The sequence below is a fragment of the Indicator indicator genome, chromosome 17 (genome assembly GCF_027791375.1).
Source record: "Indicator indicator isolate 239-I01 chromosome 17, UM_Iind_1.1, whole genome shotgun sequence".
NCBI lineage: Eukaryota > Metazoa > Chordata > Aves > Piciformes > Indicatoridae > Indicator > Indicator indicator.
This window is the reverse complement of record NC_072026.1, coordinates 4,184,938-4,205,042: the sequence shown is the minus strand read 5'-3', so window position 1 is coordinate 4,205,042 and position 20,105 is coordinate 4,184,938. Positions and strand designations below refer to the sequence as shown.

The following is a 20,105-nucleotide window of genomic DNA, read 5'->3' as shown; positions in this document are numbered from 1 at the left end:
TTTTGAGCAAAAACGAGGAAAAATCCCTCTTGCTGGATAGGACAAACCTTTACAATTAAATCCTACAATTCAATTATCTCCCCCCCTCCAAGTGAGAGCTGAGCAGATGCAAAGCCCAGAGCCTCAGAAGCTCCCAGGGCTAGCTGAGGCTGGCTTTGGTGGTGGAGGGGGGCAGGGGGGTTGGGATTTTTTTTTTCCATGTCAGAAGTATTTCTGTGTTTGTCGAAAGATTCACTTGCAGAGCCTTAACATCTCTCTCTGCCGTGCCTGGAACAGATGGGTGTGTTGTAATATGGACTGTGAACATTGCCATTGCATGTGGTTCTCATTCCTCCCATTCATCTTTGAAGCTAATTGGTTCCATCCAGTTCCAATGTGTTTGGCTGGCCGCAGCTATTTGTACTTTCACTCTGGTTATAGGGCTGGTGGTGTGAGATATAGAACATGAAATAAACCCTCGTGACTCTCAGCTCTGAAGAGACACAGCCACAGCATTTTGCTGCCTTTTTAATTATTATTATTATTATTACTATTGCTATTATTATTGTCACTATTATTATTGTTGCTATTATTGTTATTATTATTATTAATATTATTATTATCTAGTGTGAGGTGTCCCTGCCCATGGCAGGGGGCTTGGAACTAGATGATCCTTGTGGTCCCTTCCAACCCTGACTGATTCTATGATTATTGCTATTATTGTTATTATTATTGCTATTATTATTACTACTACTATTACTATTATTGTTGTTGTTGTTGTTATTATTATTACTATTATTATTGTCTGGTGTGAGGTGTCCCTGCCCATAGCAGGGGGGTTGGAACTAGATGATCCTTGTGGTCCCTTCCAACCCTGACTGATTCTATGATTATTGTTATTATTATTATTACTACTATTACTATTATTATTGCTGTTATTGTTATTATTGCTATTATTATTGTTGCTATTATTGTTGTTGTTGTTATTATTATTACTATCATTATTCTCTAGTGTGAGGTGTCCCTGCCCATAGCAGGGGGGTTGGAACTAGATGATCCTTGTGGTCCCTTCCAACCCTGACTGATTCTATGATTATTGCTGTTATTATTATTATTATTATTATTATCAAAATTATGGCCCTCAAACAATTTTTGTGGGGGTTTTGGTGTGTTTTTTTTTTTTTTGTTTTGTTTTGTTCTCTTTTGTTTTGTTTTTCCCTCCACTGGAATTGTTCTTCATTGTTCTGGTGCTGGTTGGAGATCAGCTCTCGTTCAGAAACGTTCGGGTTGCAACAGACCCTCAGGATCACCAAGTCCAACTGATAACTCTACAAGGGTCACCCCTAAACCATAGCCCCAAGCACCACATCCAAACCACCTTTAAGCACATCCAGGGTTGGTGACTCCACCACCTCCCTGGGCAGCACATTCCAATGCCTGACCACTCTGAGAAAAATTTTTTCCTGCTGTCCAGTCTAAACCTTCCCAGTCCTAGCTTGAGGCCATTCCTTCTTGTTCTATCACTAATTACCTGGGAGAAGAGACCAGCACCAACCTCTCCACAACGTCCTTTCAGGTAGTTGTAGTTGTTTTGCATTGCAGGAGCTCTGAAAATGCACAAAGAGGAGCCTGAGCTTGACAAATGTGAAAGGGTTTGGAATCGTAGAGTCATAGAATGGCTTAGGTTGGAAGGGACCTTAGAGGTCATCTACTCCTTAGAGATCATCTGCTCCTAAGAGATTGCCTACTCCAGCCTCCCCACCATGGTCAGGGATGCCTCTCAACTAGACTCAGCTGCTGGAGGCCTCATCCAGCCCCCAGGAAGGAGGAAAATCATAGAGTGATTTGGGTTGAAAGGGACCTTCAAGATCATTTAAATCCAACCCTTCTGAAAGCTGAGCCTTCTCTGCTGAGGGAAGCACCAGGCATCATGGTGGGTGTAGAACCAAAGGCTCTCATCTACAGGGAGTCTTTCTATATGTGGAGAGAACAAGGGGCACAGTGCCCCTCCACCCACAAAGCCATGGAGTGGTTTGGGTTGGAAGGGACCTGTAAAGGTTATCTAGTCCAAGCTGCCTGCAGGCAGCAGGGACATCTTCAACTAGAGGAGGTGGCTCAGAGCCCTGAACAACCTGCCCTAGAATCTTGCCATGGATAGGGCACCTACCAGCTCTCTGGGCAACCTGGGACAGTGTCCCATCATCCTCACAGTGAAGAACTTCTTCTTTACTTCTCATCTAAATCTCTTCTCTTTCAATTTGAAACTGTTAGCCCTTGTCCTGTCACTGCAATCCCTGATGAAGAGTCCCTCCCTATCTTCCCTGCAGACCCCTTTAAGTACTGAAAGGCCACAAGAAGATCTCCCTAGAGCCTTCCCTTCTCCAAGCTGGACAACCCCAGCTCTGTCATCTGTCCTCACAGCAGAGGGGTTCCAGCCCTCACTTCATTTCTGTGGTCTCCTCTGGCCCTGCTCCAACAGGTCCCTATCTGTGCTGGACCCAGCACTGCAGGTGGGGTCTCTGCAGAGTGGAGCAGAGAGGAGAGGATCTGGTGAGTGGCTTTGGTGTTGCTCTGTAGTGAGATAGTGAGACTGGCATTGGTACCAACCTACATCCTGTGCTATCTGCATGCTTTAATAGTGTGAATATATGGATTGGTGCAAAAAGAGTGAATTAGCAGAAATAATAAATGAGGCAACAACATCATTTTCCCATGGCCCAACAGCATGATGGAGCCAAATTAATATTGCTGTTGAAAAGGCTCCTGTGAGGTTGCTGAGGATTTCTGTGGTCCTTCTCTCATCTTTCCTCTCATTAGCCATGGGAACATGGCACCGCTGTCCTAATTGGTCATTTGTCTTTCTCTACCACTGCAGACTCAAAGCAGCCTCATTACCTTCTGCTCATTACAAGAGTGTCTCACTTTAAAGGTGATTTTAGTCTCTGATATGTGTTTAAACCCAGGTTTTAGAGGGATCTCACTGATGAAGAGCAAAGGACTGTTTGGGGATTTTTGCAGCTTGTTCCCATCCGTGATTAATCTCTGAGGAAGCAGTGGAAAGTGTTTGACACTTCAGCTTCTGCTCAGGAGGTCATGCAGTTTCTCAGCTTTGCTGTAAATATTTCCATTTCTTGCTGGGGAGGCTCCCAGCCCCATTGTTTAAATAAATCAGTTCAGGCTCAGCCTTTGCTTTTGTTTTGGTTTAGTGTTTTGTTATTATTTTCAACCAACTTGGCTTATAAACAGAATCACAGAATGGTCTGGGTTGAAAGGACCTCTGAAGCTCATCCAGTCCAGCCCCCCTGCACTCAGCAGGGACATCCTTCACTAGAGCAGGATGCTCAGAGCCTTCTCAAGCCTCACCTTGAATAGCTCCAGAGATGGGGCCTCAACTACCTCCCTGAGCACCCTGTTCCACCACCCTCCTGGTGCAGAACTTGTTCCTGACATCCAATCTAAATCTCCTCTCCTCTAATTTCAAACCATTTTCCCTCATCCTATCCCTGCAAGGCCTTTGCAAACAGTCTCTCTGCAGTCCCTTCTTGTAGCCCCTTCAGGTACTGGCAGGCTGCTGTTAGGTCTCCCTGGAGCCTTCTCTTCTCTAGGCTGAACAACCCCAGCTCCCTCAGGCTGAGGTCACTGCTCTCAGCTCCGAGCAGAGTCACTCTAACTTCTAACCTGTTCTCCCCAGTGTAAAGCTTGGCAATGTGAAGCTGCGGGAGAAAATCCATGTGTGGCTGGGCAGAACACAGAGGCCTCCATCTGTCCACTGGAAAACCAATCTGCCCTGTCAGGATTGTGTTTTGAAGTGGTTGCACTGAATCTCAGGCTGGCTCCTGGCTGAAGGTCTGATGGGGACATGGGTTAATGGTTGTTTAGGCAAAGCTCTGGGCAGTGTTCAGCAGAGCTCAGCTAAGCTGATGCCTGAGAGTAAAGCTGGGCTCAGGGTTGAAGAGTATGTCTGAGGTGAGCTTTACTGCTGGCCACAAGCCAGGTCTAACTCATCTTTGCAATAAGGAGAGATGCCCTCCTGGAGAGCCCACCAAGACTGACTCACTCACGTTGCACCAGCTATGGGTTGCTTGTTTGAGAGAGGGGAAAGCAGGGCTGGGTCCTTGTGAAGTCTTTTACATCTTCACAGTAGCTGTTTGTGTGGAACAGAAGACTCCACAGCTTTGATTTATCAATTTTGTTGCCAGTTTTGTTCCAGCTCTGGAGTGGTACCCTCTGGGTCAGTGGCTGTTGGGGGCAGTGAGGACTTTCTAAGGTGACCACCACATTTCACTGCTTTTCTGTCTTTTCTTTACAGGTCCAAGCTCAGTGAAAAACAAGAAGAAGGGTAAGTCTGACTTTTAAGGTAGCTTTCTGTGCCTGTGGTGCCTGGCTCTGAGTTCTCTTTAGCCAGCAGGAAGGAGAAACCAATGGCAGGTTTCCTCTCCTGGAAGAGCAGGGACTGATGTGGTGCCTGGTCCCACAACAAGGACCATGAACTGCCACATTGCCATGGCAGGGGGCTTGGAACTAGATGATCCTTGAGGTCCCTTCCAACCCTAACAATTCTGTGATTCGATGACCCATGGGCACTCCTTAAAGCCTTCCTGAAAAGCTAAAGGAAGTGAATTACCTTCTCTAGAAGTACTTCTGAAGGTGCTCCATAGGAAATGCCTGAGTGGAGCTGTGTCATGTAGCAGCTCTCAGGAGGTTCTTGCTGCTTGTCAGGTCCTTCAGGCTCACCAAAAGCAACGCAGATACTGCTCTGCGTCTCACTTCTGCTATGTGTTAAGCTCAGAAGTGTGACTTTGTGTGGCCAGTCTGAGTGCTGGGCAGCCCACAGGGATTTGGGCTGACTTGCTGATGTTCCTCAAGCTACTTGCCAAAGGCTAATTGGTTGGTTGGGTTTTTCTTAATCAGTGAGTTAGAGATGGGCTGCTGTGACTTGAGCTGTTCAGCAGGCAGCCCTAGGCTTCCGTGGGGTGTCTGAGGTGTGTTTAGGACTCCTGGAGATCACTTACAGTGAGACACTTCGTTGCTAGCTGGAACTTGAGCAAGTCAAAGGGTCATACCACCCTGTCACAGCCCAAAAGCCAACCATCTCCTGGGCTGATCCCCAGCAGTGTGGGCATCAGGTCGAGGGGGGGATTCTGCCCATCTGCTCCACTCTGCTGAGACCTCATGTGCTGTGCTGGGTCCAGCTCAGGGGTCCTCAGCACAGGAGAGGTCCAGAGTGGGGCCAGAGGAGGCCACAGAAATGATCCAAGGGCTGGAAGCCCTCTGCTATGAGGCCAGGCTGAGAGAGTTGGGGTTGTTCATCCTGGAGAAGAGGCTTCAGGGAGACCTTCTGGTGGCCTTTCCATACTTACAGGAGCTGATAAGGAAGCTGGGGACAGACTTTTTAGCAGGGCCTATTGTGACAGGACAAGGGGTGATGGTTCCACACTAAAACCACCCAACCCATTTCATAATTCTATACTTTTTCTACCTGTAACCATCAAAACCTTTCTGTGCAGGCTTTCAAAGCTGCAGTGCAGGCTCCCAGAGGGTTGTAGGTCATGGGAGGTGCAGAAGCTGTGGTCAGCTCAGGGTGATGCTGCCTCTGAAGCCTGAGGAGCTCAACATACTGACGTGCTTGAGGCATCAACATGCAGCTGGTGGCCAGGCCAGTGCAGCAAAGCACTGACTGGTGCAGTGTCAGCTCTCTGCTTACTACCTGTGGCACCTAATGTGTAGCAAGCAAAAATAATCAGCTGTGCAGCACTTTGCTGTGTCCCTTGAGACCTGGTGGGCTCCAGCCCACCATTCACAACCTGCAGCAGGCAGAGCAGCCAAGCCCTTTGCTACTTTCCTGGCACATCAAATTGCTCTGAATCCTCCTTTAGTTTATGTTTGCCCTTAGAAGCAGCATACAATTTTCTGTGGGAGCAGCTTGTCCCAGCAAAGCTCTGGAACCCTAACCCCCATGTTAAATCAGCCCAACTAATACCAAATGAGGGCTGTGGTGGTGGCAGCAGTTGTGCAGTAGCAGGGGGACCTCACAGAGCTGTATTACATACAGCTGTATAAAATAGGTTAATTTTATGGTAGTGTCACATTGAATTTTTCTGGTTTTTTAGAGCTTATTGTCTGGTGAATGATGATTGAGGGAGACTGGAGCATCTCTCTAATGAAAAAAGGCTGAGAGCTCTGGGGCTGTTTAGCCTGGAGGAGAGCAGCCTGAGAGGGGATCTGATCAATAGCTAAAAGGTTGGGGGGCAAGAGGATGGGGCCAGACTCTTGTCAGTGGTGCCCAGCAACAGGGCAAAGGGAGTGGGCACAAAATGGAACACAGGAAGGTCTATCTGGACATGAGGAAAAAAAAGTCTTTCCTGTGAGGGTGCCAGAACCCTGAAGCAGGCTGCCCAGAAAGGTTGTGGAGTCTCCTTCTCTGGAGATTTGAAACCTGCCTGGACATTGTGATCCTGGGCAAGCTGCTGTGGGTGACCCTGCTTTAGCAGGATGATCTCCAGATGTCCCTTCCAACCCCCACCTGTCTGTGAGGAGTTGCTGGTTCTATCTGCTTTGAGCTCTGGAGCCTGCCTGGTGTGTGTGGATGCAGCTGGAGATGTGGCACAGTGAGACGTGGGTGCTGGAGACCCTCCCTGTGCAGCTGCTTGTGCTGCAGTCCCCTTGGTTAGAAGGTGAATCAAGATGTTCATGCTCACTGAACATCTGGGGGTTGCCTTGTGCCTTTATTAAAGGAGGTCCCATCCATGCAGAGACATAGCTGCAACTACTTGAAGGAATAAGGCAGAGGAAAGAAGTGTCCCTGTGTGGCTCTGGAATTCTGTGCAGCAGTTTCCCTGCTGAAGCAGCAGCAGCAGCAGCAGCAGCAGCAGCAGCAGCAGCTCATTTGGTAGCAGACAGATTTCTGGGGCAGATGAGTTAAACCAGCTGGAGTGGGTGTCCCTCTTGGGAAGGAGAGCAGGGAGTGACAGCAGCCAGATTCCTGACGTGCTGCGTGTGATCCTTCCGTGGGTCGGGACGGGTGGGAATGAGAGGAATTCAGTCAGTGTGCTGTAGGGGAAATAGGTGAGGGGCTTGGTGCAAGGTGATAGCTTCCAAAGCATCTCCCTATCCTGAGGAGGAGAACTGCGGGATTAGAGGCAGGCTGGCTTGCTGCCAGCTCTGAAGGCTTAGCTGCTCATCTGGGCAGAAATGCTGCTGCTGTGAATTATTCCTCCCCTTGAGCTGTGTCCTGCTTTTGTGGCATCCCTGTATTACTTTAATCACCCATCCCTGCTTTAACTTTGTTCTCTGCATATGGAGACTAAAGGACACTATTGTCCTGCGCTGGTTTCCACATGCCAGGGGCCAAGTGGAGATTTCCACTTCTGTGCTAACTGAAATGAATGGATTTTTTTTGTTTGTTTGTTTCTCTTGTAGTTTTGTTCCATGACCGAGATGGATATTTAGCAGAGAAACAAGTATATAAATACCCTCATAAACCATCCCAGTGCCCATTATTTCACATCCTAACTGCTGCTGTCATCTAGGAAAGCATTTAATTCTGTCCTACAGAGGGTGTTGCTTCAGCAATTGAAGCAATTTGGTTGTGTCAATAGAGCCCTTTGGCATAAAAGTGGTTCCAAAGCTGCATTTTCAAAACTCCCTCCAAAGAACTCGATTTCTGTCAGGGGTCTGGAAAATCAGGAGAGCACAGGTCAGGCTTGCCCTGCAGATCTGGCTTCAGTCTGCTGTGTGGGTGCCTGGTATGGGTTTCCTCACCTGGTTGTGCTGTTCCTCACGCTGTGGGGAAGTGTGTTTGAGGATGGTGGCAGTTCTTCAGTGCCTTCATCCTCCTGGTTGGCTTAGTCCTTACCTTGCCCCTCCATCCAAATCCCCACATGCACACTGAGGTCTTGTGAGGTGCTGTACTGTTTCTTTGTGCATGTGAAGTGCATCCTTATCTCACCACAGAGCTATAGATGCCTCCTGTGTGGCCCTGGGCGCTCAGGAGCTGGTGGGAAGGAGCTGAAGTTCAGCTCTGAACTGCCCTCTGGAGGCACCTCAGTCCTTCAGCCAGGAGATGCAGCCTTGGGGACTGTATGCAGCAGGTAGAAAGGGCTCTGCCTGTTCGCCACTCAAACCCCAATCAAACAGCAAATGGGGCAGCTGCAGAGTGAGGCACCTGGACTTGTAATGCTTCAGGTCAGTGGAAGCATTCTAACATTGCCATGAGGTGCTACCAGCTCTCAGGCATTCTGCCTTTGAGGGTTGCAGGAGCTCCCAGCCCTGTGCCAAGAGCAGAGGTGCCAGGCCAGAGCTCTGAGGCAGAGACCATCTGAGCCTCCCTGCCTTAGGAGGCCTGGCAGAGTGCATGTGCCCCATTGAAATGTATTTACTTAAGGCTGGAAGGAGCCTGCACGGTGGTGATCTGCTTCTGCCCTGCTGGCAGCACTGTCCTCATGATGCAGAGCTGGGAGACCCTCACCTCATTTGGGTGCTGCTCCTTGTTCCTGCCCTCCAGCCTGCGCTGAACTGTCCCAACTCTTCTGCTTCCCTTGTTCCTAGAGCTTTCCTGTAGGTAAAAATCCATCTCATAGCCACAGAGCGTGGAGAAGCTAACCTTTGACCTTCTGTTTTGCAGGGAAGAAGGCTGGTCCTCCAGGGCCCAATGGTCCCCAAGGGCCACCAGGTCCTCCTGGGCCCCAGGGTCCCCCTGGCATTCCTGGCATCCCGGGGATTCCTGGCACAACTGTCATGGGGCCACCCGGCCCCCCTGGCCCACCGGGCCCTCAGGGACCACCTGGGCTGCAGGGCCCCTCAGGTAACTGATTTGTTCCTTTCTCTACTGAGAACCTTTGCACATCATAAGGATGCAGGAGATGCCACAGAGTCACAAATCAAGAAATAAGCTCCAGGTTTTTTCCATCTGAGGGCAAGGAAGGGTCCAAATGTGATGGTGCAGCATCCTTGCAGAGGGCTTGGGTGCTCCTGGGCTCATCCTGGCACCCTTGGTGGAGAAGAGAGGAGCAGCAGAATCTCTGCAGCCCTTTGGGAGCCCAGCAGCTGTGGCTTGGGAGTGATCTGGGGAAGAGGATGCAGAGAAGGAGCAGGCAAGACCTGCAGAGCCTCAGTTGCTTTTAGCCATCCCACTGAAGTCAGCCAGTGACTGATGGCTGTGGGTGCAAACTGGGTGCAAGATGTTTCTTCCCACTGGTGACTTGGTCTTTGTGTCAGTTCCTTTTAAGCTGATGCAAAGCCTGGCATCAGCACAGGGAAAGCTTGTGCCTGGCACAGCCCCTGAGTGTGCCCAGGAGCCACATGAACCCAGGCATCTCCCCTCCAGTACCAACCAGTTGGACCTAGGAGTTTCTCCTGCAGTTCTTGGTTTCATTTTCCCTCGTTTCTGCACTGTCTTGCTTCTCCATGTGCCAATTATTTTGTTAAAGTCTCTGAATTTAACAACTCTTTCACAGGCAGAGCAGTGAAAGTTCACATTAATATTGTTTTTTTATGTATATATGGAGTATTGGCTCCAGACCTGGGCTCCCCAGTCCAAGAGAGACAGGGAACTACTGGAGAGAGTCCAACAGAGGCTACAGAGATGCTGAGGGGCCTGGAGCATCTCTGTGAGGAGGAAAGGCTGAGAGCCCTGGGGCTGTTTAGCCTGCAGATGAGCAGCCTGAGAAGGGGATCTGATCAATGCTGATCAATAGCTGAAGGGTGGGGGGCAAGAGGATGGAGCCAGACTCTTTTCAGTGGTGCCCAGCAACAGAAAAAGGGGCAACAGGCACAAACTGGGAGCAGTTTGTTCTGAACATGAGGAAAAAACTTCTTTCCTGTGAGGGTGCTGGAGCAGGCTGGAAGGAGAAGGAGGAGATATGCTTGGGCATGATCTGGGCAAGCTGCTGTGGGGGGTTGTGCTTTAGCAGGGGGGTTGGACTAGGTGATCTCCAGAAGTCCCTTCCAAACCCCACACCATGCTGGGCTTCTGTGAGAAAATGATGTTTATTTAATCTGAGAGCCCAACTGTAGAGTTACCTGATTTTGCTTTCTTTAAAGGAAAGCAATATTTGAAATGCTTTAAAGTAGTCTTGACAATGAGTAAATCTAGTATCAAAAGATGTATCTGCAGAGAAATCAGGGCTCTCACCCTACAGCTCAGAAGAAAACGTGGTTGACTTCCTCAGTTTCTCAAAAAATTGCCAAAGCAGAGGCCAGGAGCAGCACGAGGTCCTTAGCACTCCCAAGTGCTGCCCACAAGCATCTCCTCTCTAACAATTTAATTTGGCTCTCAGAGCAAAGAGATTTCAGCAGGTAGCTCAAGAGTTACTGTGCAGTGAAACTTGTCCTCTTGGCAGCCAAGAGGCTTTTTTTTTTTTTTTTTGCTTGTTTTTTTGCCCCCACTGCTCAGGGATGTTGTGCAATTTGTCCTTCTCGTGGAACACGGTTGACTAAGATTGGGGAATGTCGATGGTGTTAGACAGAAAAAGAGGAAGAAACTGGGAAAAATTAGGGATGATTCTTTTTTCTTGTTGACTCTGTAACATGAAGCTGCACTCGTACCACTGGCACTGTTCTCCTCCTTAAAAATATGTGAGTTTATTGATTATTTGGGGGGGGGGGGGGAGGTGAAAGAAGTTTAATTTAGAGTTTACTGCAGCTCTTTCAAGCTGCTGCTTCAACGATGTGAAATTGCATTTTGCAGGTGCCACAGACAAGGCTGGCTCCAGAGACATCCAGGTTGGTTGATCTTCTTTCAAGGTGATCTTCTTTCCAAGGGGAAAACCCCAATTTGGGTTGGATTTTGGCAATCATGAGCAGCTCTCTTAGCTCACCTTGTGCTCCATGGTGCAGCTCTGCAAAACCCTTGTGTTAAATCAGAGCTAGGAGGGGTGACAGCCTGAGCTCACCCTTTGTGTTGCTCTAAGGAAGGCCTTGTTAATCCATCTTGGGCTCCTCACCTCTTCTCCAGTACTTAAACACTCTGTTGGCAGCTGCTCTGATCCTCTTGTTTCCTTTATGAAAAGCATGAATGATCTCAGGGCCCTCTCCTGCTCCTCTGCTGGTCACCAGTGCCGTGGAGGTGTGTTGAGTGGCTGCAGAGTGCCACAGAGTCTCTCATTAACTTTAAATCCCTGTGATCTCATTTGCAGCCAGCTGTGGTCCACCTCCAAGGCCAAGGCTCAGCAATCCAAGTCAAGAATGGTAAGGATCTCATTATGTTGGCAGTTTTGGAAAGGGCTCATTCTGCACTCTTGGGCTCAGAGCTGAGTCCAAGTTCATCCTGTTAGGGTCCAAGATCCCTGATTGTCCCTGCTCTTAGTCTCCCCATCAGACACAATCACAGAATGGTTTGGGTTGGAAGGGACCTCCAAATCTCATCTAGTCTAACTCTTCTGCAGTCAGCAGGGACATCTTCAACTAGATCAGGTTGCTCAGAGCCCTGTCCAACCTGATCTTGAATAGTTCCTGAGATGGGGCATCTGCCACCTCTCTGAGTAACCTGGGCCAGTGTCTCACCACCCACAGCACCAAAACTTACTTAGTCAAATTCCCCTGCCTAAACCCTTCTGCTGAGTCTCCATCCCTGTTTCCCCCACTCTTCTCTTTATCTCCCAGCTGTTCTCTGTCCTCTAACTCCCAGTAACTGCCCCACTGAATCTCCCCTCTCCTTGGCCTCCAGATTGATGTTGTACCTCCTCCACCCTGCTCTTGTAGCATCAGTTTTCCCCAGCCCCTCAATGTTCAGCCTTCTTTCTCACTCTCTTGTATTTTAAGCCCTCTGTGTATCCTTTTCCTGTATCAGCCCCATTACCCTTTGTTTTTCCTCAGTTTTCCCAGTAATTTATGGCAGGGGAAGGCACAGCTGTAGTGTGAGGACACAGAGGTGCAAAGCCACCAGGTCCTCCTGTGTTACGCTGTAGCCACACACACCTGCAGCCTCTGGGATCCTTTGTGCATCTCATCCCCCCCCAACAGCTCAAGAGAGACAGAGAACTACTGGAGAGAGTCCAGAGGAGGCTACAGAGATGCTGAGGGGTCTGGAGCATCTCTGTGATGAGGAAAGGCTGAGAGCCCTGGGGCTGTTTAGCCTGGAGAAGAGCAGACTGAGAGGGGATCTGCTCAATGCTGATCAATAGCCAAAGGTCAGGGGGCAAGAGGAAGGGGTCAGACTCTTTCCAGTGGTGTCCAGTGACAGGACAAGGGGCAACAGGCACAAACTGGAAGCCAGGAGGTTCCATCTGAACATGAGGAAGTGTTACTTTCCTGTGAGGGTGTCCTGAAGCAGGCTGCCCAGAGAGGTTGTGGAGTCTCCTTCTCTAGAGAGATTCCAAACCTGCCTGGACATTGTGATCCTGGGCAGGCTGCTGTGGGCTGGACGATGTCCAGAGGCCCCTTCCAATCCCCACCACGCTGGTATTCTATTACAGCCTTTAAGCCTTGAAGCTCAAGTCCTGCTGAGATGTTTCACATCCACAGGCAGCTCTTTGCTCTCCTCCTTCCTCCCTGGATCCCAATCCAATTTCTGCTCAAGTTCTCATCTTGCCAGCAGCTGGGGCTCATTCATTATCTGCTGCCTGCCTGCTCCTGGTGTCTGGCAGTGCTGGAGAAGAGCTGGCTGGCTTCTCCCCTGCCTAAGTCCCCACATGCAGCTCCTGGGGGAGAGCAGTGCAGGTGCCTTCAACTCAGACCTGGAGGGTTGCAGCTTCCACTGATTGGTGCAGGAGGGACAGGGCTAAGGAGTAATTATCTCTTCATTAACAGGAGGCCCTGATGTTCGTAGTGTGCAGGCTGCTCTCCCAGAGTGGGAGCTGCCCTGAGTGCCCTTCCCTACTGCTGAGGAACAAGCCAGCCTCATGAGCCATTAATGCTGTCCAGATGACAGCCAGCAGAACACAGCCTGGGCCAGTCTGCAGCTGGGGCAGGGAGCTGCAGAGTACATGGAGGCCAGGAGGAAAAGAACCACAGAATCATTTTGGTTGGAAAAGACCTTTAAGATCACCAACTGCTTGCCCAGCACTGCCAGGTCACCACTAAGCCATGTCCCTCAGCACCACATCTACACAGCTTTGAAACCTCTGCAGGGATGGGGACTCCACCACTGCCCTGGGCAGCCTGGGCCAGGCCTTGACAACACCTGGGGGCAAAATTGTTCCTTATCTTCAACCTCAGCCTCCTCTGGCACAACTTGAGGACACTTTATCTTGTCCTGTCACTTGTTACTTGGTAGACAAGGCAAACCCTCAGCCTCCTTTCAGGGAGTTGTAGGGAGTGAGAAGGTCTCCTCTCAGCCTCCTTTTCTCCAGGCTAAACATCCCCAGTTTCCTCAGCCACTCCTCACAAGACTTGTGCTCTAGACCCTTCACCAGCTTTGTTGCCCTTCTTTTGGCATCCTCCAGCCCCTCAGTGTCCTTGTAGTGAGGTGCCCAAAACAAGACACCTGCAGAGAGTGGCTCTGCTCTGGGCTCACAGTGCTGTGTGTCCTTTGCTCATTGACCCATCCAGAGAACAGAGGTCTCCTCGTGTTGTCAGTTATCCCCTTGGCTCCAACACCAAAGGGCTGGGTGGTGGATCTATGAAGTCCCTAATGATGTTGAGGACCCTGATGAAGGCTTTAACGTGGTGGGATGAGATGCAATTTCTTACTTTGTTTTTGTTTTGGGGTTTAAAAACCTAGGAAATGTCATGAACAAGGGTTGGGTTTTTTTGTTAAAATAATGCTGATTACAAAGTCAAGAATGATGAAGTCAAGGAATCCCAGAATTAAAATCAATTGTGTAACCCTAAGCTGGCCTCCATGCACAGAGGTGTCCCAAGAGAGGGGTGGTCCTGTAGCTGCACAGGAGTTTCTCCATGATACTGGTGCCTCCCTTGCTGCAAGGATTGGTTTTCTTCTAGGGATGATCCCAAGACTTAAAGTGAGGGTGAAGGTTCTGCAAGGACATTCTGCTGAGAACACAGAACCACAGAATTGTTTTGGTTGGAAGAGACTTTTTCAAATCCTCAAGTCCAATCATGAACTCATTAACCATTAACTAAACCATGACCCTCAGCACCACATCTTCCAGCCCAGCAGCTCTGGGTTGGGGGCAGGCAGTTTGGCCACTTGTAGTCCCATTCCCATGAGGACAGGAGTCATTGCTGTCACCTAGCCTTGCTGTTGTCCTCAAGAACATATCTGATGGTGTGGTCTTCAGCACACAGTCTGCTGAAGCTCCCCTTGTGTTTAGTGTGGAAACTGGGCAGAGAAATATTGGGAGGGGAATAAATGAGATGGAAAGTAAAGAAGAGATTTTATGATCTCAAGGCTGGATGATGTCAGCTGAGTATCTTTGCTGGAGACTTGGATCCTGATCCTACCTATGCTGTAGAGTTTCTTCCAGGATGCCAGGGAAGTCACCAGTGACAAAGCTTTTACAAGGGCCATGAACAGCTGCTCTTCAGGAGGTGCCTGAAGAACTGCTGTTGGAATTACAGCCGTGATGTCATTTGGGATCTGTGGCTGAACATAGGGAAATAGTGGGAAAAAGGACACACAGCAAATACCTTCCAGTGCTGGCACTGATTGTCTTTGCTCTGGAGTGGGGATGATACTAGGAATGTGTTTTCAGGCCTGTAAAACAGTCAGACATGATAACAAACTCAGTTTGGTGTCAGGAGGAGGCATCCAGCCTGTATGCAGTGCTGGGGATGAGCGCAGCGTAGCTGATCCTGAAGGACGAGGAGAAAAGCTCTCCCTGAGGACCAACAGGGATGAAAATCAGTCGTGCTGTGCACTGAATGGAATGGCTGCCCACCAGAGGCAGAGCTCTGGACAGGAGCCCAAATCAACTCAGCAGAGTCTTTAATTCTGGGGGTTTGTTGCCAAGTTCCTTGACTTCTGAGCTTGGCTGGGAGGGCAGCCGAGCGCCTTGTGGTGTCTGTGTGTGTGTGTGCTCCTGCGCTCTCATCCTGACAGGTACTGAGTGACTGCCGTTCTCTCATACTGAGATCTTTCAGGTGGAGTCCTCAATGACTGGTCTCGCATCACTATGAACCCCAAGGTGTTTAAGCTGCATGCCCGCAGTGGGGAGCTGGAGGTACTGGTGGACGGCACATACTTCATCTATAGTCAGGTAGAAGTGAGTACGGTCCTAGGCCTAACTCTTATTCTTGTGTTCCAATGGAAGCCTTGCATGAACCACGAGAGGGCTCCAGACAACTGCCAAATGCCAAGAACCTGTCCGTGCTTTTCACTGCTTCCTGCTCTAGGAGATGTGTGTAGGAGGAAGACTTTAGGGTTTCCAAGGGCAAGGTCACACCTTCCTCGCTGCCAGAGCTTAGTTACTCAAACCAGATCCCACACACCACCAACCACCTTTAGTTAATCCTCCATGGTGCCTCTGCAGCCATCACCAGCCCACCTAAACCTCCTTGCAGGACCAGGGTCCCAGCAGGATATTAAGCTCTGTGCTTTAACAGAGATGTAAGACCAAAACCTTGACAGCCTATGATGGTTGTGAAGCCACATCGCTCTTTGTAAGCAGAAGTGTCTTGGCCTGTGTGGCTTGGACAGACTCCAACCCAGGTAACTCCCTTTTGCCTCCACCTGCTTTGTGTAGCTCCAGAGCTACACATTGTGGAGTGGGGTTGGTTCAGCAGCTGCTTTAGCTGGCAGTGATGATGGCTGTATGGACAAAACAGAGTAATTGGTTATTGTAGAGTGGTTAGTAATCAGGTAATCAAAACATCATTTCCTGTCCCCAGTCAAATGATGTGCAAGAGATGGACCCTCACTTAATGCACCACTCCCAAGTGTCTTGGAATTCTTGTGCAGAGTTTCAGAGCTGTGAGGAGTGGGAGCTACAAAGCTCTCCCAGCCCTTCTAGAGCTGCAGGGTGTCCATCCACCCATGGACTGAAAACTTGTCCTGGTTCTGGGACAGATTACAGCAAGACAAGTGTGTGATAACCACAACCAAGCAACTTCCACCTTGCTTCAGGTTAGCATAGATCATAGAAGGTTTTGGGTTGGAAGTGACCTTTAAAGCTCACCCAGTCCAAGCCCAGGGAAATGTTCAACTAGAGCAGGTTGCTCTGAGCCCCAAACAACCTGACCTGGAAAGCTGGACCTGTTCAGTTGGCAGCCCTCCTGGGACTGTACCAAGTCAGATAAAATGGGTCATGGATGTCATGTTAGGTGCTTTTCCATGCAGCTGGTTACTGTTTGGTTTGGATGGGGACAGGAAAAATAACTCTACATGGGCCACAGTAGGTTTGGTTCCCAAGTGCTTAACGCTCATTGCTAGCCACCTCGTTGTGCCCTTGAAGCCTTTGTTGTTTGTAGTCCATCAAGGTACAAAGGGGACTCAGGCTCCTGTGGCTTCTGTGGATAGGGTGTAGAGTCAGGAGAATTAGCAGATGCAACCAGAATGGCTGGTCTTCCTCTAGCAGGAAGAAGCAGCTCTGTGGGACTGACCTCACTCTGAGCAGGTCTTCCTCATGCACCCTTGAAGTTCTTCAGAAGCAGTGTGTAGGAGAAGGTTAAGTAGCAAGTGGTGGAGTCACAGGGGCTCTGATGCTAGATCTACAAGTTAAATCAGTGCATACACCACGAGGCCATTTGCTTCCTGGCCTTGGAGGCTGGGAGAGTGTCTTCCCTGCCATGCCTTTGGAAGCACCTCAAGTCCCATTGCAAAGGTGACAACTCCCAGTACACCTTAGGGCGTTTTTGATGTCAGCACTAAAGGAGGCTCATGGGACCCATAAAGCAGGACTGGCCAGGTAAGTGACAGAGGACTTCAGCTGAAATGTTTCTGTCTGTTTGTTGGATGAGAAGCTCTTAGTAGCAGTAGGGTTGTCTGAGGCCTGTGCAGGTCTAGTTTCTCCTGTGAAAAGCCAGGTCTGAATGAGGATCCATAGCTCAGCCTCAGACAGGTGGATTTGTGGCTGCTTGTGCTGCTGTGAGGTGGAATACAGAGCTTCCTCCTGTGTGTGGTTGGCTTGGGGCTCCTTCTGCCTCTAGCAAGCCAACCTCCACTGAGTCTAGGTGTCCTAGAAGGGATCATTAGCAGAGGGAACCTTTACCTACTTGCTGAAAGGAACGCGGACTTGTCCCGCACGCCCAAACCCAGCCCCTAACCCCTTTCTTTTCGCTGCTTCACATCAGGTATACTACATCAACTTCACAGATTTTGCCAGCTACGAGGTGGTGGTGGACGAAAAGCCCTTTCTGCAATGCACTCGAAGTATTGAGACCGGCAAGACCAACTTCAACACCTGCTACACGGCCGGGGTGTGCCTGCTGAAAGCCAGGCAGAAGATCGCTGTGAAGATGGTCCACGCTGACATCTCCATCAACATGAGCAAGCACACCACGTTCTTCGGGGCCATACGCCTAGGGGAGGCACCAGCATCCTAGATGGACGAACTCGGCGTGCCCGAGGAGAGGTGGAACTGCACGAGAGCTGCTGTGCATAGCCTATCAGTATTTCAGGGGGTTCTGTAATCCGGCCATCAAGAGAAAAACTGATCCAGAAGCTATTTATTCCTAGATGTGAAGGCAGGAAGCACAAGTTTGTCTTCTGTGACTTGCATGGAGACTTGGCTAGCTGGAGCAGTGCTGTGAAGAGGGCAGGCTGGCGGTGTCTGCCCTGTCTCAGTATTTCAAGTATTACTGCACTGATGCTCTGCTCTGTGATCTTCACATGAGGCTTGTGGAGAGCGGTGTGGGTCTCTGCTTTTATGTTGCACTAGCAAGAGCAGCCCAGGCGGCAGCAGGAGAAGACAAGACTGCTGTGTCCAAGTTGTCCTGTTCTGCACACTGACGAATGCAAGGAAGGGAGGTTCTGGTTTTCTGCCTTGCCAGTTGGAAGTGGGAGGGCCGCAGAGTGCGAAGGGAGGTTGGGTGAAGACAGAGTCGGTGGTGTTTACATTCATCCTCAGGAGTGCGAGCCAGGAGGGCAGAGTGCCTCTACCTAGAGCTTGGAAGCAGGCTGCAAGAGAGGAGGAGTCCTTGGTAGAGCAGGCTTAGTGGCTAGGAAGCTGCCTCCACATTGCAGAAGTCACCCCAGTCCCCACGAAAAGGCTGACCACCAGTTCCAGCGCCTCTGCTCCTTTCAGCTCCTGCCATTACCCCAGAGGTAGACCTTGCCCTCACCGGGGCTGCCTTAACGTACTGCTGCTGTTACAGCGACCTGTGTTTTGTCAGGGGTTTTGTCTGGGGTTGGGGTTTTGGTTTGGGTTGGGTTTTTTTGTTTGTTTGTTTGTTTGTTTGGGGGTTTTTTGTTTTGGTTTGTTTGTTTGTTTGTTTGGGGTTTTTTGGGGGGTCTGTTGAATTAATATTTTGCAAACCAGAACACATTTCTGCAGGCTGCACCGAGAGCCGCCTGGAGCAGACACTTGTGGAAACACTCTGAAGAACTTTGTCATGTTTAAGAATAAAATATTCAAACAGGAATTATTATATTATTTTTTTTTCCTGTTTCAGTAGCAACTGTCCTGCTTTTAGATGTGGTTTTCATCCTCCCTCTCCCCCCCTCCCCCCTTTACTTTTGGCACTTTGGTACTTTCTACCTAAAATTCTGTAGTAAGTGGTGATGGAGTCTCTAGCCAAAAAAAAAAGAAAGAAAGAAAAAAGAAATACTCCAAATTGTATTTAAAGAGTCTGGTCCAGCATGAAGTCACCACTTTTCTTTTCTCTGAGCCCTGCTGAGTCTAGTCCCAGCTCGATTTCTGGTGACTAATACAAGAGCTGGGACACTATTGTTTCTTTTGACTTCTTGAGCAACTCTCTCCCATTACCTCCCCTCAGCTGGGGAGACCTAAAGCTATAAGATGTGCTCAAGCTGAGGAAGAGGCTGAAGCGCTAATTGCTCTTTTGTGTCCTGCCTTGGCTTGTGCTGGGTTGTGTTGGGTTGGTTTTCAACTGGATTTCTTTTGCAGAAAAAAAGAAAAAAAAAAAACAAACCCAAAGAGGGTGGCGAAGTTTAAGGCTCTGTAGCAAGTGGGACCAACCCCAAACCAAGGCCTTGGTGATGGCCTCTATCTCCAAACAGAGGTGGCTCCCACCTGCAGGGACGTGGGACGGGACGTGTCTGAGCCTGACTGATGTGACCACAGAAGGGTCCACCCTGGCTGCAGCGTTCTTGGCTCTGCCACTCTTTCCCCTCCCTTTCAGCAGCGAGTGATCTCACTTGCCAAGTGTTGCAGTTCCTGGGAGATGAATGTTTCTTGGGGGCACCCAGCCTTGGCTGCAGCCTAGCTATTCACAGGAGGCGTGCAGTTTGTAGAACAACTGCATGACAAACGGCCTGCTCTTTTCTTTTTCAATATGTTCTCCTCCTTTCTAGCCTTAACGTCTCGGGCTAACGAGAGCCTTAGGGGCACTCAGCTTGTCTGTTGTGGTTGATTTCCTTTACAACAGGATTAAGGAGGACGTGTCCCTCTGACAAGAATGAATCGGGACAACTGTGTGTAGTGAGAACATTAAGCAAACCATTAACAGGGTGGCTCTAGAATGCAGCCTGAGCAGCAGGACTCAGGGGCAAACATAAATAATGCAGTGGCTTGGGAGGGCACTGTGGATGGAGTGTGTGTTCCTTGTCCTTTGCATTCCTTGTCCCCCGCCAGCAGGCTCTGGGATTTGCTCCTGACTCTGGATGCGGGCAGGAGGAGGCAAAAGGAGGATCTCTGCTGAGTTCCCTCTCTGGTGTGTGCCCAGGATGTGGGAGGAGAGCAGGAGGGAGCAGGTTCTGCTGTGGAAGGTGTTAATGGGCTTTTTATGATGCTTGTGTTCCACCGAAGCAGGAGTCTTGGTGTAACTCAGTTGGAGACACGGAGTTGGAGAGCAGAGGATACCTTGGTACCCAGGAGTGTGTCCATGCCTGGGGTGAGCAGGCAGCTCACCAGTCCTGTAGCAGCCATGGGGAGTCTTCGTAGCTGAAAGCCTTTGGCTCTATTATCAACAAGTTCCATTAGTGAAGTATCATGGTGCAGGTTGTCTAGGCTGTGGTATAGCTTCTCCTGTGTGATGCTTCCCTGGATGGTGTCCCACCATCTTTGGTGCCTCTTCCCCTAAACTGGAGCTGAAAAGGCCTGGAAGTAGCTCAGAGAAGCATGAGGAGGATGCCTGTGGGTAGTTTTAACAAACTCCAGCAGGATCAG

General features: G+C 49.7%; 1 protein-coding gene across 1 annotated transcript in view; it reads left to right on the top strand.

The window, feature by feature from the left end:
* The window catches only part of EDA (ectodysplasin A), an 83,296-nt gene extending 65,725 nt beyond the window's left edge, over positions 1–17,571 (top strand). The window contains exons 3-8 of the mRNA XM_054388719.1: positions 4,289–4,318; positions 8,603–8,782; positions 10,667–10,701; positions 11,115–11,166; positions 14,953–15,083; positions 17,110–17,571. Coding sequence (XP_054244694.1) covers positions 4,289–4,318; positions 8,603–8,782; positions 10,667–10,701; positions 11,115–11,166; positions 14,953–15,083; positions 17,110–17,361 — 680 coding nt within the window. The 3' untranslated portion in view covers positions 17,362–17,571. The remainder of the gene's footprint in view (positions 1–4,288; positions 4,319–8,602; positions 8,783–10,666; positions 10,702–11,114; positions 11,167–14,952; positions 15,084–17,109) is intronic.
* The last annotated feature ends 2,534 nt before the right edge of the window (positions 17,572–20,105 follow it).